At 42.4% G+C, this 17789-nt stretch overlaps 1 protein-coding gene across 5 annotated transcripts in view; it reads left to right on the top strand.

The window, feature by feature from the left end:
- The window catches only part of EPHA5 (EPH receptor A5), a 647731-nt gene that overhangs the window by 94993 nt on the left and 534949 nt on the right, over positions 1 to 17789 (top strand). For all 5 annotated transcript variants that reach the window (XM_069235711.1, XM_069235720.1, XM_069235739.1 and 2 more), the window contains exon 3: positions 11841 to 12504. In XM_069235711.1, the coding sequence (XP_069091812.1) occupies positions 11841 to 12504 (664 nt within the window). The remainder of the gene's footprint in view (positions 1 to 11840; positions 12505 to 17789) is intronic.

Raw genomic sequence — 17789 nt, 5'->3', positions numbered from 1 at the left:
ATTTCTTAACTTCATATTTAAGTAGTATCATTTTTAGTTCACTCACTAAACCTCTTACTATGCTTACTACTGACCTTTAATAATAGGATTGTTGGCAGGGACTTGTCTGAGGAACAAAACAGAAATGTGATAATCATACTTAGTGGTTCTGGTTCCACATGGGTGGTTAATGAACCCTTGAATGACCTCAGCACCACCAAATGGTTCTATAACGGGACAACGCATTCCGTTGCAATGCATGCTGTTACCACACGTGGGTTACAAGAATACCATTACCATGCATAACCTTTACCATGCATGCAGTTACAATGAATTATGTTGTAAAAATGTGATCGTTAAAGACATATGCGTGGTAGAGGTTTTTCCTGACCCCGCCACGAACATCCCACGGCCTTTCTAAAAACTACCCAACCCCTGCCCTAAGCCCTAAAACCAGACACCAGTGCAACGCTCCCTCGACCCGGCACTTCTAAAAACTACCCAACCTCTGCCCTAACCCCTTAATCCAGAACCTGGCGCAAAACCACCCCCTCTTCTAAAAACTACCCGACTCCTGCCCTATGCCCTAAAACTGGACCCCAGCACGACACCCCCCACGGCTCCCAGCCCTTCTAAAAACTACCCGACCCCTACCCTATGCCCTAAAACCGAACCCCAGCGCGACACCACCTCTGGCTCCCAGCCCTTCTAACAACTACCTGACCCCTGCCCTAAGCCCTAAAACCAGACCCCGCATGACCCCCTGGCCCTTCTAAAAACGACGAGACCCCTGCCTTAAGCCCTAAAACCAGACCTCAGCGTGATCCCCCTGGCTCCCAGCCCTTCTAAAAAATGCCCGTCCTCTTCCCTGAGCCCTAATACAGTACACCCCTGCCCCCCACCCTGAGCTCTAAAACCACCCCACCCCCCCACTGCCCAGGCCCCAAGCCTGAAACCATTCCCCAACCTGCCCCCTCCCTAAGACAGTACCCCCACCACCTAAAACAGTACGCCACCCCCCAGCCACATATTCAGTTTCCTTTAACAGCCGGTCCCTATCATGCTCTCATTTTACAGTTAACTTAAAATCTTTTATGTAATGTAGAAACTTTATTGGCGGTTACCTTTTCTTCTGGTATTTTATTTTCCAATTTCCACGGGGAAGAGTCAGCTCTTTTGGGGCATGGCGCAGGTCATTCAGAGGAAACAGAAGGATCCCTCCATTTCCCCTAACAATGCCGATAGCCTTTACCCCCTTCACCACACATTGCCCTTACCATGCACACCTTTACAAGACAATCTGTTGTAATAGTAAGCGTGGTAAAGGCTAGTCGTGGTAATGGGGCATGCGTTGTAACCCATATGTGGTAAAGCCCATCTGTGGTAACAGCCGTATTGTAATGGTTGTTTCCCCCCACCAAATAGTCTCTTTGACCCATGTTCTGTACTCTGTACGTTCACCGACTTTCTGTACTCTGTAAATTCAATATACAGATCTTTGTCATGGCGCAGCTCACAAGGCAAAAGTCATAAGCACGTTTAATTTAACCACTGCTAATGGCTGATTGTTCCTGTGACTTTTACAGACAAGAAGACCTATAATCCAACAGAACTGTAGAAAAACCTGTTGAAATCCTTTCTCAGTCAGGATGCTGCCTTTGCTTTTGTTCTGTGTATCAATCTAGATCCGTTTTCATTTCTCTTCCAGATGTGGCCCATAATCTGGTCAGAGTCAAAATGAATAAATAATTAGACAAGGCACCTATGTCAATTCAGAATATAATTCCAATGACAAAACACTACTTCTTCAGGGAACAACATGTAGAGACTCCTAATATATTCCATTAATCTAGTTTCACTTTGACATTTTTCTGCAACTCTCTTCAAATTCTGGTCTACAAACAGACAGCCAAAGGCCTACCAGAATAAATTAAACATACCTTTCCTTTCATTGAGAAGTGTCATGTTTTTCTCAGCTGAACAAGTTGTTTGGCAAATAAGTCCTGTATTATTTTAGGTCGTATTTTTGCTTTCAGCATGGTGTCAGCTTTTCAAAGCATTCCTAAATTTTTGACAAATAATATGAAAATGATCATCTGCTGGATACGAAATACCATTTTATTCATTCTCTGCTTCTTTGAAAAAAATAAAACGGAACACTTAACTACTTTTGAGCAACGAAAAAAATGTATGTGGTGGCCGGAGAAGTGAAATAAAGTGAGTGTAGCTAGACTGTGTTTTTACATCACTGAGTTTTTTGTTTCTGTGTGGCTATTTTATGTTGATTAATTTGTAAAAAGTATTTATTGGCAACATCGTGTGTGTAAGTATTACTTTTATAATGTGCCAATTTCTATGTGGAGGTAAATCGGTTTTACTTCGGTGAATTTAAATATGGCAAAATAGTTTGCTCTCAAATCTTTTTTTTTTAGCATTACGGTTAATTTTATGTTGGGTTATGCTCTTTTTAATTTTTTACTACTTCCTTTAACATGGTAGGAACTATTTATATGTAATACTCATGTGCCTTCTCTATGATCCAAGTCCTAGTTCAATATCTTACTGATTGAATGCAAAACAATTTAAAAACTGCTGAGGAAATATATGTGTTGCGCAATTCAGCTCTCCTTTTGTGCAAAAGGATGCTATTGGAAGCCTGAATGAAGTGATAAAACATTTTTCCTAAAAATTGAACATACATTTTGATAGAGATTTGTTATTTACAATCCTTTCCAAGGTGTACATCTATTTGCCAAGGATAGGGCAGGTCTAAAAGCCCTAAGCATGTTCAAACATAGTCACAAAGCCCTGTTTGACCAATGACATTGCCTGTTTTTCACACTTTATAAATTGGGTTCTCAGGTATTGTGGCAGTCTTCTGCCTTTAATTTGGTCCGAATGTGCATCTCTAAGAAACATAAACTGCAGGATTCATTGTCTATGTCAAGATGCAAAACAAGATTGTGGGTAACCTGGGAAAGGCAGCATTGAACATGTGCATATGCGTTGCTGTTAGCTCAAATTAAAATGGACGCCTTTCACCGTCCAGCTTGTGTCTCAATGCAAAGTCGGTCTCTTATTTAAAATCTCCAGACTTGCCCAGTGGGGATTAAACATACTGGTGTAGTTTACATGCTTGGACCACCATGTTTTTTGTTATATATTTCCGTTGGTCTACAGATATGAACGTAGAACAACAATATGTCCGAAATATGTGATGCAGCATCTGGAATTGTCACACTTGCTTATGAATTTGATTTTTCACCTTCTCTCATGTGATGGATATAGAAAGTAAATCAATTTGGGTTGCCTCCTTTGGTTCCTTTCACTTATGGCATACTCGTTCCTGTTATTCTTGTCGAGAGCCAAACCACTGGGCAACCCTCAGTTTTTATATACAACCTTTGTATGTGTTATTTATCAGTATATCTCTCTCTGCCATGCCTGGCTCCCTTAGCCCAGCCTTTTCATATGTAATATCCCTTGATACAATGATAATCGCGAGGGAAATAATATCTGACTGTACAAAGGAATGGGCAGTGGCAGAACCCTCTCTTGCTCCTAAAATGTTTGAATCATAATATAACCTACATTTTGTGTATGTAAATTATTCCCTCATTCCTACAGCTTTGAGAGTCCAGGACTAATACAAGTTCCACTGTCTGCAGTCTAATTTGTGTATAGTACATTCTATATGGAAGCCTGTAAACCCTGCAGTGGCCAGCATTCCCGATTCCGCTTTCGGCCACTGAAATAAAAGCTTGTAGCTGATTTCCTTGTTACAGTTGAGTTGAATAGTCTTTAGTCGCCTGTAATACCGAAATTACATATTTTCACAACTGTAATAGATATTACATTTGAGTTGTGACATCGTAAAGCCTGCTGCTAGAGCCAGCAGTGAAAGTGAAAGGCTAGTCACAGAGCATATTTATAGCTGCAGTTTAAATATGCAAAATGATCACACTTTTAGTTCTTATGGTTTGCTTTTCTAAAATGAACAGTGATGAGCAGAAAGGTAATATTTATGGTAACTGGTTTGGGTTTTGCAAGCTACATTTCATTACAGAAAAGATTGAACTTCTTTGCATGTTACTACTCATTCTGAGCTACATCACTTTAAATCTGACGTAGAGTTACACTGATTCTAACATTTTTGCAACAAACTACTAACTGCTTTTCGATATGTTTAATTTCACACTACATATTCTACTTTTGTTCTTCATTTCTGCCACGATAATATCTCTCTCATATAAAAGAGCAAGACTTGAGTGAGTTAACCAGTTTGTCAGAAGGGCGGTGGTGTTACCATATATTATAAGAAATAAAGTACCCCTTCCCACGCATTAAAGGCTATTGCAAGTCACCTTTAACTCCATGGCCTTACAAATAAAATCTGTCTTTTGACTTCTTTCTTCCATGTGGTCACAGAACGCATTAGTGATTTGAAATATCCCTCTAATGTGTATCAGAATGTGCTATATCTCATATATTAATATTGTACATTGTATCAGCCTCAGAGTTGCTGTATAACCACGAATTAGCAGTTTTTAGGAGTATGTTGCCAGACTAAGTTACTATTTGGTGAATTTCCAGTGAATCAAACCTCTGTCTGTTCTGCCATACTAATGCCTGATAGCACTGTGGATTTATCACCTTACAAGCAGTGTTTTCTATGGGGTTATTGGGATTACAATTTCCTTTTCTGTGGTCATTTAGGTAGTAAAGCCCACCACAACATGGAAGTTCATTGGGAGTATGATGACTACATCACATTTTGATACTTCCATTCCAGCATACGCTTTCTCCCACTGAACTAATTAAAAGTAAGGGGTCAGAGTAGGAGACATTTAGGACACAGGCACTAATGATGCATCTAAACTGATACATTTTGTTGCTGTTGCAAATACATGTTTTGCTGTTACATTCATTGTGCTGCCATGTAGAAGGGTGGTAAGAGAAGTTTCTCATGTGTGTGCTGTAGTTGTCTATTTAGTCTTTTTTTATAGTTTCTATTAATAAAATGTTCATATTAAAAATGACAGTAGTACAGCATGTAAAGATATAATAAAACCTTCATGTGCCAATTATATTCGGAGTCACAATTGTTTGATGATCGTCTAATTGCAACCTGTAAACAAAAGGTTGTAGCCTTTGGTTGAACCTTGTGACTTGCCAATTACTTTTCTCTTTTTTCTACAAATTCACCATTTCTGCAAACAAGCCATGTACATTTTTGGTGTTGTGACTTAGGGGGTCATTACGACCCTGGCGGTCATGGACCGCCAGGCCCGGGGACCGCGGATGCACCGCCAACAGGCTGGCGGTGCATCCAGGCCAATTCTGACCGCGGCGGTAAAGCCGCGGTCAGAAAAGGGAAACCGTTGGTTTCCCGCCGGTTTTCCCCTGGCCTGAGGAATCCTCCATGGCGGCGCTGCAGGCAGCGCCGCCATGCGGATTCCGACCCCCTTACCGCCAGCCTGGTTCTGGCGGTTTTGACCGCCAGAACCTGTTTGGCGGTAACGGGTGTCGTGGGGCCCCCTAACAGGGCCCCACCAAGATTTTCAGTGTCTGCATAGCAGACACTGAAAATCGCGACGAGTGCAACTGCACCCGTCGCACCCTTTCCACTCCGCCGGCTCCATTCGGAGCCGGCATCCTCGTGGAAGGGGGTTTCCCGCTGGGCTGGCGGGCGGCCTTCTGGCGGTCGCCCGCCAGCCCAGCGGGAAACTCAGAATTACCGTGGCGGTCTTTTGACCGCGCAGCGGTATTCTGACGGCGGTACTTTGGCGGGCGGCCTCCGCCGCCCGCCAAAGTCAGAATGAGGCCCTTAGTCTATTGCACATTTTTCTTTCTATAGAACAGCTGTAGGTGGTTTGAGTGAATACTATGGTTTCATGGTTAAAGATTATAGCTAAGAAAGGTTTTTGAGAGTTTCTTTATGGCAACCTTTTCTCAACTCATATGCCTTCTTGACCATCGCATCATATTTCTTTTCCATCCATTTGGTGTTGTTCTCTCAACATCATATTAACAGCATTATCCTTTCTGAGTGTTTGTCTTTTGACACTTTCAATGCCCTGTTCTCTATGGCCATGTGATTGCCGTTTGTTGGCTGAATCTTATCCCAGCGATGTCCTCATGGTGGTCTGGTCTTCTGGTTTTCCACCAATCAATACTTGTGTTCTTCTGTGTGCCTTATTGATGGATAGCAGTCTACGTGTCAGCATAATTTGATCCCAGAGTGAGTGTGGCAGTGAGTATTTGTACCTAATGAATATGTGAAGAATATTATTGGTCTTGAGGACAGCCCTGTGATTGTCATTCAATCTTGGTCTAGCGATTTATTTGTTTTATCTGACTGTGTGTGGCTGTTTTTCCCTCTGTCTTTGCCCCAGTGTCCACTTCTCATTATTCTACTAAAATCCATTCTAAATGGCATTTGCTAGTTCAAAATGTGTATGCTTTGTCGATTTCATTCACTACGTTGCTATTCGAAATTTCCTTCAGTTGGAGTGAAGAGCTGTGTTTTGAGAGGCTAACTGAAGGTAAAATAGTCCTACACTGCACAACTCTGAGAGCAAGAGGGTGTATTCCGCTGATCGGCTTTATGGACAGAAGTATTTTCTGCCGAATATTTTTTCTTTTGAAAGCAGATGGGGAGAACTTAGTGGGTTCATCTTAATATTAGAGCTCGAAATTGAGGTATTTGAATACCTTTTCCCGGAGGTATTCTGGCATTCACCACAATGTGCTATATATGTAATGAAGAGGGCCTTCAATGTGGTCAAGTTGATTAACAGACACTAGTGAGTGGCACAATGTGGAGGGAACATGCCGGATCTGTCTGATATGTTGGAGGACCCTGGTTTCTGTGCTTTGGACTTTCTGCGGTCTTTAAGTTAGGTAAGTCAGTCACTGTGTGAAGAGTTAGTTTGGAGAGTTAAGACTCAAGAGGATCTGAGAGACTGCCTTTAGAGGTATGTCAGGTAGGGGTTAAATTGCAATAACATTTGCCTGTGAAAGAAACATGTCTTCAGCACGATGTTGATGCTTTGTTGATGATAAGAGCATACTATTTTACTTTGGATTTTTACCAAGGATGGGGGAACTTGTTGACTGCCCAGTACATCAGAAGTGGGCCTACCACTAGGCTGACACACATGACATTTTCAAACGGAGCCCGAATCAGCTTAAGGTGGTGCATTGCCACCCAGAAGTTGGAAACTTTGATTCAAGTTCGCGAGCCTGTGATCTTCAGCAGTCTCGCAAAAATATCTGTGTGTGTAAAGCACAGTTACGCATTTGGGGTGTTTTCCCCAAAAAATGCTTTTTTCCTGCTTAAGTGAGATTTCCGTGCCATTCCCGATTCCTGCTTCTTTCATATTATCATTTAACTCAGTAAAATTAAATACTAAAACTACTTAAAGTTGCATTATGTTTCCCGTCAATTACGTGTAGAAGGTTGATTGTACACCCAGTTGATGAACACGATGTGCTTTGCTAGCATTCATAAAATACAAATGTAAAGTTTGTAACTCGCGGTAGCTGGCCAAGGAAATGGATTGAAAATCTTTTATCATAGCACAAGAACTTACTTTTGAAAAGTGGAAAAATGATTGCACTGCTCAATTGCCTCACATAAACAGTACCAATGTGTTTGTCATCAATTTCTAGATGAGCAGAATGGTGTAGTTTGGCATAATTGTAAACGCTACTATTGTGATAAAAGATATGATGATTTCTCCTAATTCAACGAGCGATGAGGATGCTAACGTTACACACAAAAATGAAAAATGTAGAAAAGGTGTGCGAAACGTGATCAAGAACACAGCTGAGTAAGGTGCCCATGAGTCACTAGGCACTTGAGCTGGTGTAAAGATCCACTTTGTGCAATGCAGCGCATAGAACATAAGAAACTAACGGTATGAAAGAGGTGGCTCCATAAGTGAGATTCATGGCTGTCAGAACTGCACTGGTAGGTGGATAACTGCTGTCGAAAGCATCAACCCCGAACATCTCTGTAAGCCTAATGTTCCGTTCCCACTTGGCTTTAGCCGATCGTGGAAGGTACGATGAATACCAATTGAGCAGGAGTGAGCGCTGTGTTCAGCTGGCCTGCTGAACACCGCAAGGTCTTGGAAGAGAAGAGAGTGTGCCCATGTAAAGGACAATGAAAGGGGCGCTGAATGTCTATTTATTCAATTTGTGTCATTTTTGTATACAATTCCGAATAAAATGCTACAAAATTGACACTTATTGGGCCCACTGATTACGTATTGCTTCAACTGGAAGACATTTGAGTGAATAACCAGATCGACATCCAGTTATTCACTGCTATGATATAACAAGGGTAGGAAACAAGAACTGTAATAGATTCCTCTATATTCCAATGCCTTGCCCAGACCAGTGCTTTAAATGGAAAAATAGAAGCGCAGGTACTCTCTATCAGAGTACCTGCTTGTTTCTGAGAAGTGCCGGTACTCTGCAATTAAAAGTATTACGTTTTTCTTGAGATATGCCGGTACTCTCCCTCTCAAAATAAAAAAGTGCTGGTACTCAGTACCGGAGAGTACCGGCCCATTTAAAGCACTGGCCCAGACTCAAGCAAGGCAGCGAGTGACAGCTGGTAGGCTCACCTATATTCAGTTGCCTCCTTCTCCACAGACCTCCGGAAGGCAAGAGAATGTGGAAATTTGAACACTGCATGCACAAACTGCCATATTTTCCTGTTAGCGCAGTTCTCTACAGGCACACTCTTAGGGAAAAACATCCTGCACTGAGCACTGGGAGCTGTATGCCGGTTCTCTCCACTCTCAATGTGATAGTTAAGAGCAAATTCTGTGAGGCAGGGGGAGCATTGGCACAAAAGTGGGTGGGTATTGGTGTCAAGTTGCTAGTTTTTTAGGCCGAGCGCACAAGCGCTTTGACCTGTTGTAAGTATTGTGGGCTTTTAACCAAGCCCACCGCATGCTCATCACTTTCACTCATTCCTGGGCCTGCCATTTAAAAATCCTTTGTTATCATTGGTAAATGCTTTACATTTGTCCCTCCTTTGGGTAGTTTTTTTTACCGCCTTGCAGACTGCAACTGTTACAAAGATAATTGCACGATTGCCGATACGTTTGACTGTGAGCAAACTTCTTCCTTTTGCGTCTTTCCTTCGCGCTCTTTGAATCGGCTTGCTTATGTCAACTGTTTTACTTTTCATTTCAATTGGCTAGAAAAATCCTGTTAGGCATTTACAATGCTAGTAGCTCTAACTCGAGCAAATGTGAGGTCCATTGCATTGCAAATGCTTGTTTACATTTGGTTTGGAGAGGGAGGGCAAATGTAGAGAGGGTACTTGGGGTGGGTGGCAGATTCCAGGTATTTTGTTTCAATTTGAGAGGGTAAATGTTGAGGGTGCTAATGGTAGCTGGCTGTTGGCCAGGTATTTGTTTTCCAAATTAGACGGTTGGGGAGTTTACAGGAAAAGGCTGGGGATGGATGGCAAGAGACCAGGTGTTTTCTTTATATTTAGGAGGGGTAGGGGACCGCAGGGTATGCATGGCTCCCTCATTAGTCATCTATTCCTGTATAAGTGATGAAAGCAGCAGGTGATAATTTAGGGGGCATACATAACATCAAATTATAGGTGGATAAGTAGTGAATAAAATGGATGTTTTTCAATGTTCTGAGTGACATCATAGGCAATTAGAACGTCCCTCCCATTGTCTGTTTAATGTTATTTAGAACTCTGCAGTAAAAACATTCCCTTTATCCACTGTTACCCAACCATAGTTCTATATACAGTAACACATGATTTTGGTTGAGTAGAAGAAATAAATTAAGTAGAGGGGGCTGTATAAAACAGTAACTAAAAGGAAGAGACATTGGGGCATATTTATGAACAGTGGCGCATCATCACATGATGCGCCACTTTTCTTGTGCCACATTGAGCCCCCCTAACACCACCATGTGTGCGCCGTATTTATGATACGTCACACCAAGGAGCACGTTAGAGAACTAGCATGAAAAATGTTGATGCTAGTTTGGCGCTGTGCATGATTAGCGCCAAAAATATTGGCTCTAATCCTGCAAAGTGAAAGGAGGTCAATTGAAAACAATGGGAGCATCATTTCAATGCCTGCTTAAGGCAGGCATTGAAATGATGGCAAAAATGGCGCATAGGAGTCTCATAGATTCCACTGGGACATTTTTCTGGGCCTCCTAATGGTGGAAAGCCCCCTTGCATACATTGTGCCTGAGGCAGGCATAATGAAGCACAAGGGTTTACAAAGTGGCACAATCTGTGCATTGCGCCACTTTGTAAATATGGCGTGTTGTTTTTGCCAACCTAACGCCACATTAGCGTCAGGAAAATGATGCTAATGTGGCACAAGGTGGCACAAGGGGCTCGTAAATATGCCTCATTGTTTTATGCAATGCTATCTGCCTTTCTGTGACGCACATTCATCCAGTGGTTACCAGTGCATACTGGAGTCTGATTCAACTTGTGATAGGTGGCTATGTTTTGTTCATTGGGATATGGACGGTTTTAGTGAATCATCCCAGTGGCTCTTCCTAAATCCAGTGATTAACCAAAGTGTCAAGTTGCATGTATATGTGTTTGTGTGGGTGGGGTGCAAATACTGAAAAAAAACTGGAATTAGCTTCTGCAAAATAAACTGTTTCCAATCACTTCGCTGCCTCAAACTAGAACCGAAAGAGTCCTGCAGCGAGTGAGCTGCATGAGTAATGTATTCATGGAGCAACACTGCAAGCGTACAGATTTCTGACAACTTAAATTATATGCTACTACACCAAGCAAAGTGGAAAGCAAAATTGTTAAACCACGCCGCCCCTCCATTAGTCACTGCTCAACCCAGCCAAGAGCGCCTGTGCCAACTGGCATATGTTACACACTAAGGTCCGATTGCAAGTTGTGCAGAGTGGAATTTCCATGTGGAATTCCACTTTGCACAATAATAAGTGGACTGGTGATCCCACCAGTTGTGACTGGAAACATCAGGTCTAATTTTATTTTCTGGAAGTTCTAACTAGTAAAATCACTTTAGGAAAAGGCGGCATTGAAGCCCAGTCCCGTTCACTGGCCACATCCAAACGCCAGCCAAGGCACATGCTCAGCAAATTCTTCTCCACCAGACAAGATATTCTCCTTCACCTCCCATGCTCATGTCTCCCAATACCCCACAGAGCAACCCTCAGAAAATTTTTTCATCTGCTGAAGATCAGCTGATAAATGTCTGCATAAAACCCCATGTAGAGTACCAGGTGGAAAATCTGGCTCCGAACAGTTATTCCCCATTTTACGGGGCTAACTCAGATTTACTGGGATTCCAGAAAGACACTCCGCCAATATCAGTATTGTTATACAAGAAACCCCCCGCAGGGAAACTGCCATTTAAAAGAGAAAAGAACAATCTGGGTGCATTCATAGAAGGTTAGTGCAGAACGGTGTTTTGAGAACTAAAACCTAGGCTAATGAGACCATTGATAATCAGAAAACAGAGGGTGAGAGGAAAATGGATATATAATGCTAACAGGAGAGGAAGTGTTGGGTATCGAAAGGGTATAGCAAGTTTAGTGATGTAGAGTTTCTACATCATTCTATATGCTTGATGCAATCTGAAGGCACATAATATATCTGAAATAGGAGTTGTGATGGTTAAGTCTATGAAATTGAGGAAAATGTGTAAATAATTAGTTTATTTTCCTTCAGATATGTTCTAATTGTGTTTATGATGTGGGGATTATGAGAGAGTGCTGTCTACTGAAGGTATGGGAGAAAGTAGAAAACTCGGTTGAGGTTTCTGTTTTAGCTTTAGTAACATTGTATTTTGTATTCTTTTTCTGCACAGTGGGAGGAAATTGGTGAAGTGGATGAAAATTATGCCCCAATACACACCTATCAAGTGTGCAAAGTAATGGACCTCAACCAGAACAATTGGCTTTTAACCAGTTGGATCTCAAATGAAGGTGCTGCCAGGATCTTCATCGAGCTAAAATTCACTCTTCGGGACTGCAACAGCCTTCCTGGGGGGCTCGGGACCTGCAAGGAAACATTTAACATGTACTATTTTGAATCCGATGATGAAGACGGGAGGAATATCAGAGAAAACCAGTACATCAAGATTGATACTATTGCTGCTGATGAGAGTTTCACTGAGCTCGATTTAGGAGACCGTGTCATGAAGCTCAACACAGAAGTAAGAGATGTAGGACCTCTGACCAAGAAAGGATTTTACTTAGCCTTTCAAGATGTTGGGGCTTGCATTGCACTGGTGTCTGTGCGAGTGTACTATAAAAAGTGCCCCTCCGTGGTACGGAACCTGGCAATTTTTCCAGATACAATTACAGGGTCTGACTCTTCGCAGCTTCTGGAAGTATCCGGATTATGCGTGAACAACTCAGTAACGGATGAGCCTCCCAGAATGCACTGCAGCGCTGAGGGCGAGTGGCTAGTTCCAATTGGAAAATGCTTGTGCCAGCCGGGGTATGAAGAGAAAAATGGCACATGTCAAGGTAAGACTCAAAGTTAGAGTGATCAACCTATCTAGAAAATGTGCTACTTGAGCAACTGCTGCATTCACTTTAATATTTAACATCCACAGGAACAGGCACATTTCGTTCATCTTATATACCTGTTGCTGTTTCCTTTTTGAAAAATGTTAGAAATATTTTATGAATATCTGTTTATTATTTATACTGCCTATTTGCCTTATGGTTATGATAAAGACTCATATCACCCAGTATTCAGAGGCTTTGTTGATTTCTAGTATCTTCAAAACTGATTTAGAAGATGGACAGTAATAGAAAATCCTTCGATTTGAAGAAGAATTAACTGACTAGTGTGAATGAAGAAATGTCATCACTGGGTTCTCCTCTGGATTTAGCACTTAGGGCCTGATTACAACTTTGGAGGAGGTGTTAATCCGTCCCAAATGTGACGGATATACCACTAGCCGTATTACGGGTTCCATAGGATATAATGGACTCGTAATACGGCTGGTGGTATATCCGTCACATTTGTGACAGATTAACACCTTCCTCCAAAGTTGTAATCAGGCCCTTAGTCTTGGAATGTAAGGATTTCCCATTACCACCCAAGTTTAATTGAGGCTCTTAACAATGACTTGCAAGTGAGAATCACAAACGACTGTCTACTCCCTCACAGATCTGCATTATTGCTGTCAGTAGTCCATAATGTTCTTGGATTGATTTTCAGGAGAATGCCCAATCACTGCAAAGATTTAAATACTTATGACACGTGTTTCTGTGATTGTTATGCTACAGGAAAATCTACTTTTTGTACGTTAGTCATGAAACTCGCATATTATAAAATACTTTCTAAATACCCAAATGGAGAAAATGGCTGACTACTAAAGCAACATGGTGAAGCCTGGCTCTTGCTGTGACTCTCTATGTTTATTTGTATTAATTTTTAAGTAGGATCAAGAACTGTTCATATCCAATATCAAATGAAAATGTATTTGGACCGTTTATTTTCTTTCAACAACTGTGATCTCTCTTAACTAAAAGTGGGTCAATCTAGCATGTTTGTGTAAGCTGTTTACAGTGTTACAACGCCCACCAGGTCTTTCACTTACAGAGTTAGGGTTTCTTAAACTCTGTATAGACTGAGGCAGGAAGTAGCAGTGTATTGGTGTGTGAGGTGCAAGGACCCATACAATTTGAGGGATGTTCTGTGCTTCCTTCATGTCTCGCTGTACTTTGGGGTTTGATGTGACCAAAGCATTAGAAGACAGAGAAACTCAGATTCCTACATGGTGTTATTTAATTACTTATATTGGATGAAAATGTTTCCCGTTAATTAATGGTGTAACTTAAACCTCCTAGAGTAAGCTATTGTATTATTGTAGCATTTATAGAGTAGTTCATCCCCTTGATGATGCCATGAAGTGCTCCGGTTTGCAGTGGATTCCTTGAGCCCTTTGAGAATGCATGTTTGATAGGGTGCTGGGTGTGGCTTGGCCTGTGGGGTTCTGCGTGAGGGTGAAAGGCGTGGTACAAGCATGAAGAGGCAAATATCACTTAGCAAAAGCATGAGGTGCATGAGGTGCTGTGGACAGTGTGAGAATAGGTACATGCCTACCATTTTAGGAATGATCTGTATCCTAAAGTTGAGACCTGAATAAAGTATATAGGATGTGGGGGGGGGAGTTCACCAGGGAGTCTGCTGTATGGAGTACACCTGGAAGTGACAGAGAGCCAAACTATGCAGGCGCTTTTAAGCAACCAGGGTATATATCATGTGGGGTTCACAATTCCCTGGGCTCAGTTAAACAAACAGGGTATGTACACCATGTGAAGTTCACTTAGAAGTGTCAGGGGCATAACTCTTGGAGACACTGGTTAAATATTCCATGTGAATTTCTTTTAGAAGCAAACAGAGTAGCAACCCCAGGAAACATTAATAGACACCCGCTAGTACGATAGCAAGGCATTTTGCGCACAGTAATAAAATTGACGGGGAGGGGTTGAAAAATAGCTGCTAAACCAACATGCGCTGATCACTGACAAACTGAAAAGAGTGTGAATAGGTACAAACATTTTATGGATTCATGCCGGCACTGGAATCGCATGTAAAATTATTCCTGCAATATGTAGGCAGAATAATAGCTTTTCCAGGTTTAGAAATTGAAAGGAACACCCTCTTATTGTATGATGGTGTGGGTAAGGAGATAGCCCTCTAGGGAAACAATTTCCCCTTTGTCATAAAGAAACAATTGAGTAATGCAGATCTCGGCAAAAAATATTTTGGCCGATGACTTAAGGCATTAAGGGTCATATTTATACTCTGTTTACGCCGGATTTGCGTCGTTTTTTTTTACGCAAATCCGGCGCAAAGCTAACTCCATATTTATACTTTGGCGTTAGACCCGTCTAGCGCCAAAGATCTTGGAGTTTGCGTCATTTTTTAGCGTGGACACCTACCTTGCGTTAATGATATGCAAGGTAGGCGTTCCCTTCTAAAAAATGACTCTAAGGCATATGCGCCTTATTTAAACTCCCATGCAAAAGTGACGCACAGGAGTGGGCGGGCCTGAAAAAATGACGTCCAGCCGCTTTTGCGTCATTTTTTAAAGCCTGGTCAGGGCAGGCGTTAAGGGACCTGTGGGCTCGGAAGGAGCCCAGAGGTGCCCTCCCATGCCCCCAGGGACACCCCCTGCCACCCTTGCCCACCTCAGGAGGACGCCCAAGGATGGAGGGACCCATCCCAGGGAACTTAAGGTAAGTTCAGGTAAGTATTTTTTTTTTTTCTTTTTTGTGGCATAGGGGGGCCTGATTTGTGCCCCCCTACATGCCACTATGCCCAATGACCATGCCCAGGGGACATAAGTCCCCTGGGCATGGCCATTGGGCAAGGGGGTATGACTCCTGTCTGTGCTAAGACAGGAGTCATTTCAATGGGGGTTGGGAGTAAAAAAAAATGGCGCAAATCGGGTTGAGGCCAATATTTTGCCTCAGACCTGACTTGCCCCATTTTTTGACGCCCAAGCTCCATTGTCCCCTACGCCAGCGCTGCCTGGTGTGGGTCATTTTTTTTTACGCACACCAGTCAGCTGCGCCGGCTAACGTCATTCAATAAATAAGGCGCCCGCATGGCGCTTTGGAATGTCGTTAGCCGGCGTTAAAATTTTTGACGCACAACGGCGTTGGCGCAGTTGTGCGTCAAAAAGTATAAATATGGCCCTTACTGTCAGAATATTAAGTATTAAATATTGTGATACCAGAAAATTGTAGCAAAAATAAGGATGACCAAAATATCAACAGTGCAAATATATGTAGGTAAATCTAGCTTTATGGTGATGTGATTCCACATATATGTACCTGCGTTACATGTGACTTCAAGGTACGAAGATATGGAGCTAGGAATAATACATCTATATTTACCTTTATATACTTGCCTTGTTGATATTGTGCTTGTTGATATTTATGCTACTATTTTCATGTAATACAATATTCTTGTAGTCCATCGTCTAACCTACAACTCCCCATGAGTAAGCCTGGAGGAATTATAATATGCTTGGACTCTCTCTCTTGCTTAGGTTTCCAGAAGCACTCTAGGGGATCCTAGTGAAAGAAATGGAGCATTGGAGCAATATAACACACACTGCAGTATTACATTTTCTATTATGGTGTTAAAATGCAGTTCTATGAAAGCTAATACAATTTAGGCATTTTGTGCCAAGCAGCCTGGGCTAATTCATGCATCATACTCTCCTCATGGCAATATAATTTGCTTATTCAGTGGTGGGCTTAGAGGACAAACAGCTGGAAATTAGGTTTGTGATTAAGCGAAAAGTGTTGAGACTGAAAAGTCCTCTACTTGGAATTGGAAGTGCCCCCCTGCCTGAGTTCAAAATATTACTGGTGTCTGGATCACTAATGCTGATTTTTGTTGACATAGTCAAACATGGATTATGCATGTGTGTCATTACATAGCTCTGTCTAACACAGGGACGCCCAAAGCGTGAGCCTCATAGTGGTGGAAGGCTACTTCCTTCACCAGGAGTTAAGCAGCACGAGCACAGAAGTGTCAGCATACTGTATAATGATCAGTAGAACTGAACAGATCCATTTTAACCCATGTCATCGGAGTTTGGCCTACAGGCTCACTCACTTTTTAAGGTTCTGCTTCTGCGTGCTTAACTAACTCTTGGCTACATCATGTTGGTGTGAAGTGCTGTGCAGCAGAGAAGAAGTGTATCTGTGTTGGCTCTATGTGTACCCAGGGATTGTGCCATACAGGGACAAAGCAATACTGAGTAGTGCGCGAATGGCATATGCATGTGCTGGAGGTGCATGTGCCTGAGGGTGATACAGTACCTGAAGGATGTAGTGCTGTGCAATGTGTGCAGGATAGGTGCATGTGCTGTGTGAAGGTGACCTATGAGTGGTACAGTACATAAAGTGTGCAGTGCTTGTAGGTTAACTTCATGTGCTTGGTGTATGTGTATCTGGGAGCGGTACAATATGTGAGATCTGCAGTATAAGCAGGATAAGTGCATGGACTAGGTGTATGTGTATCTGTGAATGGTAGAGTACATACATAAAGGATGCAGTGCCGGGCAGTGTGTGCATGTGAAATGCACATGCTGAATGGATGCATGCCTCTTAATGGTGTAGTACATGGAGCATACAGTACTGTGGAGTGCATGTGTTTCATACATGCACTGGGTGTATGTGTGCCTGTGGATGGTACAACAATGGAGTGCTTTGAGTTCCATTTTGGGAGACCTAGGCCTGCATGGTGAAACATAGAGTGGGCGCAGAGAGGTCCCCCCAGGCAGATTTGTGTATTTTTGCATTCCCTTAACCTGGATGGGACTCAAAGTGGGGAGGGCTGTATACTTTAAAGGATGTTTTGTGATTCACTAAGAGGTTACAAGAAAGGGGCCTAGGCACCTCTTAGGAAGGAGATGTGGCTGATAACAGAATCATAAAGAGTAGGGCTGTGTACCCTAGGCTAACCTTTTGATGCACATATCACTGTGGATGGCATTCTGCTGTAAACTGTAGTTACTCTCATGGATTGTGTTGTGGGACTATCAGCTTCAGAGAAATCCCTACTGTGACAGACTGTTTTTTAAAAGGAAGAGGAAGCACTGCAATATGCTCTTCAAAGAAGCCTCACTACCTAATTCACATTTGGTGTCTGGAAATGGACTATGAGAAGAGGAGCTTGAGACCCCAACAATTGTCATCTGCCAAACAGTCAGATGGGCTGTGTGAGGATGGGAAGCTCTGCAAGACCTCTACTTGTGACCAGGACTGGGGGCCAA

The sequence above is a fragment of the Pleurodeles waltl genome, chromosome 1_2 (genome assembly GCF_031143425.1).
Source record: "Pleurodeles waltl isolate 20211129_DDA chromosome 1_2, aPleWal1.hap1.20221129, whole genome shotgun sequence".
Lineage (NCBI taxonomy): Eukaryota > Metazoa > Chordata > Amphibia > Caudata > Salamandridae > Pleurodeles > Pleurodeles waltl.
The sequence above is the reverse complement of the archived record's forward strand: the minus strand, read 5'-3'. Positions and strand labels throughout refer to the sequence as shown.